The following is an 11,250-nucleotide window of genomic DNA, read 5'->3' on the forward strand; positions in this document are numbered from 1 at the left end:
AAACTACAGCAAAATGAAAATTGCGTCTCTCTAGCTCAGCAGGAGAGAAATTCACTTGGTTCTTTAGGGTGGTTCCCTCTACTTTATCATCTAGACTTAGGACAGGGGAAAATTCCTTTTATCCTTTGCTTTGGAGACATCTACTGCCAAACACAAATTCTAACTCCCAAAGTCGGTTCCTAGCTCTGGTGGAGAAATAAAATCACCTTGCAGTAAGGACTGCCACCTTGTGGCCACTCGTGAAACTACCGCTAGGGAAAAGACCCCCTCCAGTGCCTTACACGTGAACACTGTGGAAATTTCGTGTGGCCACCAATAATTTGTTATATTGTATAATATATTTTTCTAGAAAATTCTGCACTGTTTATGCTATTTTCATTGGGCTCTCAATCTGTTCCAAGTGTATTTCCTGTTCTACTCTACCGTAACAAAATCTGTGTTGAGACCTCAGACTGTTCTATAGAATCATGGGTCTTTCCTTTGGAAGGTAAAAGTCCTCTGGAGTTCAGTGTGAGACATTTCCTTATTTGTTCATTAGATACCTTGAAACAACAGCCACTGCACAACTGGACTAAGTTCACTAATTGCCTGTCAACTGTCTGATTCAAAGGTTATCAGCCAGTAAAAATCATCTAACTTAATGTCATAGAAAACCATCCACTCTTTGGTTCAAGGCCCTGGACAGATGATCTGAGTATAACCCTGTCTGGCTGTCTGATTCATGGTATGGGCCCGAGGCTCAATCCTGAAATGCAGGCAGACAACTGGTATCAACTGACGGTACCATCCTTCTTTTTTTTTTTTTTTTTAAGATTTTATTTATTTATTCATGAGAGAGAGAGAGAGGCAGAGGGAGAAGCAGGCTCCCCGCAGAGCAGGGAGCCCGATGCGGGACTCGATCCCAGGACCCTGAGATCATGACCTGAGCCGAAGGCAGACGCTTAACCATCTGAGCCACCCAGGCGCCCTATGGTACCATCCTTCTTGACAAGGGTGTTTTCAAGCCTGAGCTGTCACCCTATTCCCCTCTGAGATATTAGCTGGATGAGAGAGGTGAGGATGGGGGAGGGCTTTTTGTAGGCAAAGCACAGAGCACAGGAAATAGAATTTTGAGGATTCTCCAGGAAGTGGGGAGGATGAGCACAACTAGAGCTCCAAAGGAACCCTGGACCACAGAGATGGGCAGCCCAGAATCAGGTAAGGCAGCAGGGGCCGTGTGGGCTCCAGGGCCATTGGAATGAACCACAGACCATGAGGTGAGGAGGGTGTGGCCCTCTGGAGTCCAGACTAGGAGGGGAAGGAGGAAGGAGTACAGGGGCAACCGGGACCTATGAAGCTGTCAGCTGACGGCCCAGCTCCTTCCAATATGCTTGAACGGCATGGGTGTGCGTGCTTCTAGTACATCCTCACTCTCCCAGCTCCCAGCCTCCCCGGCCCACCCCTTCTCCAGGCTGCACGTGGTCCTTAAGAGCACAGATTTGAACACAGGTGACCCTTAAACATCTGTGAATGCTCAGCCTCACTCAGTGAGAGGAATGCCAATGAGAACTCTGAAGAAACCATTTTTTAAACCTCTCCGATCATCAACATGAGAGATTGCACGGCATGATGGGACAGTGGGGGAAAGAGGTCTCACCCATGGCTTGGAAACGTGAATTTAGAAATATGGCAAGCAAGAGAGAAGAGCCTGGGCTCTGCAGTCAGACTGCCTGGGGTCCAAACCTCTGTCTCTTGGGAGTTAAGTTTCTTTAGGTCTCAGTCTCCTTATCTGGAAAATGGGAGTGGTGCTTACTTCATAGGGCTCCTCGAAGGATTTAATGAGACAGTGCTCATAGACACTTAGAACAGTGCCTGGTATATAGGTGATAAAATGTTAGCCATCCTCCACTGCTATGGGGAAGAAGGCCGACTGGACTCAGTCACAAGGCACACACCACTGGCCAAGCGATAACTACTTCTAGTTGTGTGTCATATAGAAATAATAGAACAACATGTAAAGGTAAATGTACAAGGGGACTCAATGCAACATTGACTGGAATACAAGACTAGGTACAACCTAAATACATGACAATAGGAAACAAGTTAAATAAACTGTGCCATGGTCTTAAAATAGAATACTATGCATCTCTTTTTAAAAATGAGGCAGCTAGATATGTACAAATATGACACAATCTCCAAGATATATTGTTACATTAAAAGAATAAGGTGTAGAATAGTGGGCAGAGTATGCTACCACCTGCGTTAAAAAAAAAACAAAAAAAACCCACCATAGATACTATGTGTTGTGGGTGTATACTTTCATGTGCAAAAAAACTCTTTGAAAGGCAACACAGGAAATTACTAATAGCTGTTTCTTTCAGAGAAAGGATAAGGGCTATTTGGAGGATGCTCCTATTACCCACTGCAGAAAGTTAGCTTTTTTTATAGTTAAAAAATACAATCTGATATGTCATTCCTCTGCTTAAATTTCTTCCATTTGCTCTTAGGACTAAAATCTAAGGTCCTTAACAGAGCCTATAAGACCCTTTCAGGCAGGGCCCAGGTCACCTCTGCCCCAACCATTCTCTCCATGCCCCTCCCCAACCCCCATATTTCAAGCGTGCTGAGCGGTACTCACACCTCTCGCTCTCACTAACCACTACACCTGTGCAGGTGCTGTTCCCCTGGAACATTCTCTTTGCCTCAGCATTCTAACTCACCCTTCTGGTCCGAGCTTAGCTGTCACTTTCCCTAGAAATGCGCTGCAGGATCCATCTTACAGCTGGAATGTCCCTATTCTGCCCCCACCACACTTTCCACCGCCCTGACGGAAGCAGAGACAAGGAGCGTGTCCCAGGTTCTCTTTCTCAAAATGCCTTTTGACTTCAAGAAGGTTCTGAAATATCTGTGGCAGACTCTCTGGGTGCCCTCTCAGGAGTCATCTTTCCTCTTTGTTGAGGACAGAAGCCAAGTTCCAAGTCCAATGCTAAAGAGACAGCAGAGTGCCATGCCCCAGGGGCTGAGTCAAGGTTGGTGGAAGCCAATCAGGGTAAACCTGCTTATCTTGACTAGATATTTGCTCTTCCAGCATCCTGTGCAGCTAAGGGTGAGCAGGTGACCCAACTCTAGAAAGATTTCTTGTCTCTTTGATAAAAGGAGAGTGGCTCACAAAGCCCTTGTGCCTCTGTCCTCGGGCTTCCTGCTTCGGATGCCATCACACGAGGTGTGATGTTGAGGACTGTGGCAAATAACTTGAGACCCCCCATGGGGAAAAGATGCCCCGTGTCACTGAGCAACTAACCCAACCCTAACATTGGCACTGCCAGACTTCAAGAGAAAAGAGGTTGCACTAATGAGCTAAACTCATCCTTTTCGTTTATCACGTGGCTCTTGGTCGGGTATTCTGTTAAGTGCGGCCAAAAGTATTCCTAATTGTGCACCATGATAGAGTAGACAGACTTGAATCCCAGGATCAGTTCACAGAAATCAAACAAAGGGTCCCTGATTGAGGCAAGGAGCAATGCCTTGAGACTTGACAAATTAAGTTTCTCTCTCTGGACCTACCCTGATCTGAAGTTTCATGTCCAGGTCATAACTAGCTCAGCACTTAGGGGTAGAGCCAAGGTCAAAGTCACCAAGATAAGCAGCCCGTGGCATTTACTCTGTTCTTAGACTTCTGTAACCTTCACACTGTTAGAGAAGACTTATGTACAAAGACCTTTTCAACCCTCAAGATGATCCTTCTCTAGGACAACATGACAGTAGCAGTTAGTTCACTGATTTCAACTTTCTCCCAGAGGTCATCAGAAGTTACTGGTACCTCCATTCGGCCCTACAGTGAGAGTTCATCCCTCAAAAGTCTGATGCACTTCTTTATGAAATCTTCAACATCCTATTGTTGCATCTCTTTAAGAAAGGAGGCCACTGAGGGTGAATTTGAGTCCTACTTACAGGTGTTTGAAAGCAGCAGAACAACTGTGTGAGGAAGGGGTGATTGCGAGCCAAGGACAGGATCCTTTTTTCCGTCATTGTGCATTCCACATCGTCATCCTGCAAGATCACGTCCTTCTTCAGCACCTTCACGGCGTAAAGGTCTCCTGTTTCTTTTATTCTCGCAAGCATCACCTGTGGCAAAGCAGGAGAAGGAAGCACAGGCGTGAGAACTCTTGAGATTCTTAGGGTGTGGGAACACATGAGGCAGAATGGGCCCGGCACTTGGAAAGTATGAGCATGAATACATACATGCACACTCAAACAACATACATGTAGCATGCTTACTTTAACCCAGACACCTCAGAAGCCAGGACTCACCTTCCCGAAGCTCCCCTTCCCCAACACTCGGATGAACTCAAAGTTGTTGATACCAAGTCGGCTGGAAGAATCAACCCCGATCCCATTTCCTTCTTTGGTGTTTTCCCTTCCCTGTCGTCTTAGAGTTGACCTGGAAACGAGCTTCTGCAAAGAAGAGTAGGAAAACAGGGAGTCAGAAGTCACAGCATGGGCATGAAGCATTTATGGATGGAGAAGACCTTATTAGCTGCCTCAACTCTCAACACAACAGATGGGGAAAGATCAATTCAGCTGGACATGTGATCAAGTTCTGCCATTCAAAACTACACAGTACCAGCTCCTGATCTGTGCTTACTGTATTTGGAAAAGAATCATTTTAAAATATATCCAAGCCACCGAGAGTTTCAGTTTTAACTCAAATGGGAATGTATGAAACACTAACGCCTTAGTCTGGTCCCTCCAGTGGCTTGCGGTGGCTTTCCACAGGATGGTCAGATTCCAAGAGCGCCATCTGGTGTCCACTTCATTCAAAGAGCGGTTTTCGCATTTGCTCAAAGGATCCATACCAGGATGTGAATGAACGAAGCAATATTTATTACACAATATTTAAAATTATATAAGAGAAATAAAAATTAATATAAAAACTAGAATAATGAACAAATGTATGGAGGATAAAATTTTAAATACTTCCAATCTTATGAGGTCCCCCTCAAAAAATAAAAAAAAAAGCCATTACACATACACACATATCTTTACAGTTGATTAATTTTTAAAAATATAATAAAATTGTGGTTTCATAACACACATTTTTATTTAACACTTTGTCATGTGTAATTTTCATATCCTTCAAGAACATGAGTGTTAAGGGCTGTCCAATATTCTGTTTCATGGATATACCACAGTTTATTCATTAATTCCCCTGCTTATTAGAAACAGGTTATCTCCCATCTTCTGCCAGTTTAAATAACAGCATCATGAACATCCTTGCATGCTAATCTTCAAAGCAGGGTGATTAAGAATCTAGACTCGCAAGCAAGCTGCCTGGGTTCCAATCACAGCTCAGTAACCTAATCCTGTAACTCTGGGTAAGTTACCTACCCATCGTCTCTGTGCCTCAGTTTCTTCTAACAAAGGATGGGATAGCACCTGACACACAAGTGATTATGAGGAATGAATGAAATCACATAAAGCACTTAGATTGGTGCCTGGCACATTCAATACACATGAACTGAGTTGCTGCCGTCATCATGATCATGAGCATCATCTATTTTCTTATGATAACTTTCTGGAAATGCAATCTTTTGGGCCAAAATGTAGATCTTGAAGACTCTGGATACCAGTCAGCTGGCCCTCTAGGGAAGTTGACCACGAGCACAATGAGAGCTCCAGCCTCACCATACTGAACCAGAAGGAGGCATGGCCTCCTCCATGGGTAACCGCATCTCACTGGTCTAAGCCCAGTCACAGCGAGGGAGCTCCCTGACGGCAAGATGACTTGCAGATGTCCACCTTGGGACATTTATAAGACGAGCTACCCCTAGGCAACAGATCAAAAGTCCAACGTTCTGAAGTTCTTGACCTATTTAGCTGAAAAACCCCAGCTTATCTGGAACAACTTCTAAGTAATGTTTTCAAACAAACAACAACTGTGCAATTGCTTGAACCTACAAGGCTTTGACTTACTCAGCCCAATAAAACAGTGATTACAGATATAAAATGGATCACCTTAAAAAATCCAGTTGTTTTTAGTAGTTTCTCCCTCCAGATCTCCGATCATAAATATTTCAAAGATAGAAAAACTTTACTAGCTTGAATCTCACTTCCTCCACTTAAATACTTCCCCTGGTTGGGCTAGAAAACGTTAAGCCAGTATTTCTCAATCTTTTTTTTTTTTTTTGTAACCTATTCTTCTCTTTTGCTAGACTCAAGATTCTGTTTCACGTTGTGCTGTCAAATGACAGGTAATTTTGGCTTTTCCACTTTTAAATATCATAACATTAAAGATCGTTGGCTCAAGTGACAAATGACAGGTGGCATTGCCCATTCTAGAGCTTGTGCCACATGGTCTATCTTATTCCCATGACATTTTAGGAGCCCCGGTACAGGCTGAAATCCTTAATCCGTGCCCTTTGGGAGCAGCCGTCCCACGCACTAGAAATCCCCCTCCTGGTATCAGCAACCTGCCTTTCTGTCCATGCTTAGACATTAGACTTTACTGATGCTTCCCTGAAATAAGGGAATACAATTTCAGTCCAAATCCCTAAACAGCCAGTAATAAGGGAATGGGGTGGTGAGTACGGACATTTTCTGGATGACTAAGAACTTGACAGTGATTGCACTTCCCTAAGTACCCAGAGATATTTAACAGTTAAGTCTAGTATTTTCCTAAGCCAGATATGAAGCTACACCTTTCAGAAGCCACAACAGGAGCCCTGGCTCTTTCCCAGCCCGGAAGGCAGCAATAGGACGTGGGCCTGGGAAGTGGTCGAGGCTCTAACGGTCAACAGTGAGTGGAGGTCACTCGGGGAGGCTGCGAGACAAAACACACCCAAAGCAAAGGACAACTCCACCCACTCCCAGGAGCCGAGAGGAAGGAACTCCTGTTTGCCGCTGAACTTGAGAGATAAATTCACAATCCATAAACAAAAACTGCAGAACAGTGAGACTCCAGAGCTGGGGAGAATCTCAGGGATCCTCACGTTCAACCCCATTAGAGAGGGTTGAGGCCCTCTCTACTGAGGCCCGTAGCTGCTCGTCACCTCAGCTGCTGGGTAACCCAGGGCCCTGGAATCCAGAGCTTCACCACACCACACTGACAGGAAGCTGATTTAAAAAAAAAAAAAAAAAAAATCCCTCTTCTGCTTCCTGCTACATCTGCATGCTTGTTATTTCTTGTCATATAATTGTATAAAGAATCTTTTTTGTGGAACAAAATGGTCTTAAAAAAAATACAATAAATCCGTTTATTGTGTTTGCTGAGAGGAGGAGCTCTGCTTATGCTGCAGGCACTCATTCGGACTCACCCCCATCTGAACAACTTCTAAACTACAATACGTCGAAGAAAGCCAAGTCTCACCGAGGTTGGAGAAATATTTCCGGGCTGGAGGCCCATCCCGGCCAGGGTCTTGGCGAGCTCCACCGCATTGACCCCACAGTTCGGGGCTACATTTGCCTGACATCGGATGTGCACGTTCATCTTACAGACTGGAGGGGGGAAGAGAAGGGAGTCCACGTTCAGGAAGGAGCCAAGTCAACATACGCTGCAAAAAAGAGCTTTAATCACCTGAAAGACTATGACAGGGGAATGATCCAGGCTTGGATGCACTCAAAGCAAACCCTGACGTTTGTCTCATCACTGCTTTATGCAGTAGCAGCATGGGGCCTGGCATACTGACGAATAATACATTTCAAATCCACTTTCTTCCCTGTTGACTTGATGAAAGGCATTCACCTAAATCATGTGTAATAGTCATTGCAGACTTAACAGCGTGATTCAATATAGAAATCAAAACGTTTGTCACGGCGACATTTCAGTCAATTAACAAGGAAGCGTGTCAACTGACTGGATGCTTTTTCTTGCATCACTCAAGAAAAGGTAGCCATCTAAATGCCACATAGAAATCGCTGTTCAAACAGGATGGAGATGGTGTTTCTGAGAGAAAAACCTCTAAGTGAAGCTTGCTTTCTGAGCACTGTTGTGGTTGGGGAGCCCTCCCAGCCCAGGGCACAGCATCCTGTGGGGCTGTGGGTCTCAGTGCTTGTAGCCTGTGGTTCGAACTACTTCATGGGGGAGAAAAGCGAGGTGTTTTTTTTTTTAAAGATTTTATTTATTTATCTGAGAGAGAGAATGGGAGACAGAGAACATGAGAGGGAGGAGGATCAGAGGGAGAAGCAGACTCCCTGCCGAGCAGGGAGTCCGATGCGGGACTCGATCCCGGGACTCCAGGATCATGACCTGAGCAGAAGGCAGTCGCTCAACCAACTGAGCCACCCAGGCGCCCCGAGGTTTTTTTTTTTTTAAAGGTCAAAGTAAATGGCAGTTGGAAGAGGAGAGAGAAGCAAGCTACGTTCCTGGTGCATAGGAAATGGACTTGGGATGATGAAGGGACCCAGGGTTTAATCAGCAGGAAGTTCTGACGCAGTTTCTTAACATGGGCCCTGCTGATGGGAGGCAGAAATGAAATAGCAGGCAACAAATTCCTGTATCTTCCATCTCTGGAAGCATGCCCGGATCCAGGTTTGGGGGGTGGGAGGGGTCTGAATGTACGTGATTTAGGGTGCCCTCTTTAAGAAAAAGAATATCCAATCCAGAGGAGAGCTCTGGAAGGTGCCCTTGCAAGGGAGGGACCCTGAGGCTGAAGCTTCAGTAGCTCCTCATGGGAAACCCCCTCCCTCAGGAAGATGGGTACAGAGACACACAAGCCCGCAGTGCCCTTGCTAAAGTACGAGTGACAAAACAAAGCAAAAAGTACAGATGGATCACTGTCTGTGTGCGACCCCCCAGGCCACGAGGGACAAGAACAACGCGGGGGAGCCCATGCACAGCTCTGCATGTTGGCAACAACTATACAAAGGCAGAAAGTGGCCTCTGCGGTGCAACCCACGCCCAGGGGAGACCATCCAGCTGAAGGTCAAGCGGTGCCTGAACCAAAGCTACGCACGAGCTGGTTGCTGTTTGGGTTGAAAAAGAATTACTCCATGTATCTAGGAAAAAGGAATTAGGAAATGATGTTCTCGAGAGATGAAAGAGTTTGCCCTTCCTAAAGACAAGTGGCTAGTCCCTTTCTGTCGGCAGAATTAGGCTTGGTAAGGGCAGGTAGTTGATGGACGTTGTCCAGCTGCATGGACATCAACTCCGCCTCCCCCAGTGACTCAGGATTTATCTAAAGCTTCAGGCTGAAATTTGCGTGTATTTCTGCAGGAAACTGCGCCCCAAGACAGCCGGATGTTACAGCAACACCCCATGGGAGAAGACTCAGCAACTCCCCAGCTCCTAACAGGACGGGAATCACCCCTTACTCTCAGACCCTCTGCTAAGGCAAAAGCTCCAAACTCAGGCTGCCCTGGGCACAGTGAGTGACGTGCAAGTCCATGGCCAAAGGTGAAACATCCTTCACCCCACCTACCTCTCCAATCTCTAGCGATCTTTTTGAGAAGACCCAGGGCAGCTCTCGTTGAGCTTTGACTCCATTCCTGCTTATTTCTGGCAAGGTCACTAGACCTACTCTCCTGCCAGTTCTTACTCATAACCAAAGCCTCTCTCTTGGCCACCTCACCTCCTACCACCTTCCATTTCTGACCAAGATCCCATTGTTCCCTCTTTCAAATACCTATGAAAATACACAGCAACTAGCAGGCCCTCAGCACTAAGCATCTGACAGCTAGCTAGATAGAACACTGAATTTAACAACTGACTGGATCTACAGTTAGGAAATCTTTGGACCAGATGTGGCTCTCCTTACATGCCTGACAAGGGACACATGCACCTAGAACCATGAAGATCTAATTTACAAAGTGCCTATAACCATCGGTCCTGGGTCAGAAGCTGAGCCTACAGAACTCCGAAAGCTTGCAGCGCGGTGTTCTCGTGAAGTGGGTACCCAGCACCCCAGCATCTCACTTTTACACTGAAGTCCTTGTCGCATGATGCCCCAGAGCAGCGAGCCACAGTGATCGCAGAAGGTTGGCACTTTGTAGTTGTGGATGCTGAACTTGTGCGGGATGTTGATTCCGAACCTCTGTTCAGCAATCTATAAAAAAAAGGAAGCAGAAGGACAAGACCTAGGATGCCGTGCCAGCATCTTTTGTAGAAACTGTAACAGGAGCCCCCCAAATGCAAGGTGTTACCATGACATCTGAGCTGGGGAGATTATTTCACTGTACTCAGGCTTTCCTCACCAGGCTGAGCACATTTTCTAATCAACAAGACTAAAAAGAAAGGGTGTAGTGGGCATTAGATTGCTCACCATTTCGGGAGATAAATAGGAATGAAAACCTTTTTTATCATCGTTTATATTCAGGCTGTATTTCTCTCCCTGCCAACTCCCTCATGCCCATGTCTATTTCCTAAACCCTTTTAACTTCAGGTTTAACAGGTCTCTTATAGACCATATACACTTGCTGTTAGCACAGGCTTTTCCAGATATCGTGCTGGTGGGGGCCTGGGGGAGAAGGTGGCACCCAGCGAGCACGGAACCACAGAAGGAATTCACTCCAAAGCGACATCCTAGCAGCTTACTCAGCCCTCCCGGGCTGTGCCTGCCATTTGCATTTTACAGTCTGAGGGCACGGGTCCTGCTTTCATCTCACAAACTGTTTCCAACAAATAATTAGAGTAGGCATATGCACTACAGTCTCTGTCACCATTTGAGGTGACAACAGATCCACACAAGACAAGGAGTGGGCTAATTATGACTCCTCTTGGAACTCTGCTGGTCTCTTTCTCATAGAAGCTGTGGCTCGTGCCTCTGCAAGTACTCTTTAGCAATCCTGTATGTGTACTATAAGCAATCGCTGAGCTCAAAGTCAGACTCCCCAGTGCATCTGTAAAACCGCGGCTCATTGTCAGCAATATTCCAGCTGCTTTCTATCTCCACAATGTAGAATGTGCCCACCCCAGCTGAATGCAGTGCCCGTGACGAGGATGAGAGTCAAGCATTTATACACAGAAGTGCATCCTCCTGGAAATTTTGGAAGACACTGGAGAAGGCTAATAGTCACCTTATTGAGGAAGCACAATTTACAGTTAACAAATACTTGACACATCAATTCTATCTTGTGGAAGCCTCACAAAAAAAGCACGTGAGGGAAATATGAATCCCATTTTAAGACTGAGGCTGAAAAATGTCCACAATAGCCAAACTGTGGAAAGAGCCAAGATGTCCATCGACAGATGAATGGATAAAGAAGATGTGGTATATATATACAATGGAATATTATGCAGCCACCAAAAGGAATGAGATCTTGCCATTTGCAACGACG

At 45.7% G+C, this 11,250-nt stretch overlaps 1 protein-coding gene across 1 annotated transcript; it reads right to left on the bottom strand.

The window, feature by feature from the left end:
• Positions 1–2,679: 2,679 nt before the first annotated feature.
• Positions 2,680–10,046, bottom strand: LOC145718241 (protein kinase C eta type-like). The gene is made up of 4 exons (XM_081809700.1): positions 9,890–10,046; positions 7,346–7,473; positions 4,291–4,434; positions 2,680–4,104 (listed from the first exon to the last, which is right to left on the bottom strand). Exons 1-4 carry the CDS (start codon positions 9,912–9,914, stop codon positions 3,853–3,855), a joined length of 549 nt encoding a protein of 182 aa, XP_081665826.1. The 5' UTR covers positions 9,915–10,046; the 3' UTR covers positions 2,680–3,852.
• Between the last annotated feature and the right edge of the window lie 1,204 nt (positions 10,047–11,250).

Source organism: Leptonychotes weddellii, unplaced genomic scaffold (genome assembly GCF_054177405.1).
Source record: "Leptonychotes weddellii isolate Sample4059 unplaced genomic scaffold, ASM5417740v2 HiC_scaffold_1258, whole genome shotgun sequence".
Classification (NCBI taxonomy): Eukaryota; Metazoa; Chordata; class Mammalia; order Carnivora; family Phocidae; genus Leptonychotes; species Leptonychotes weddellii.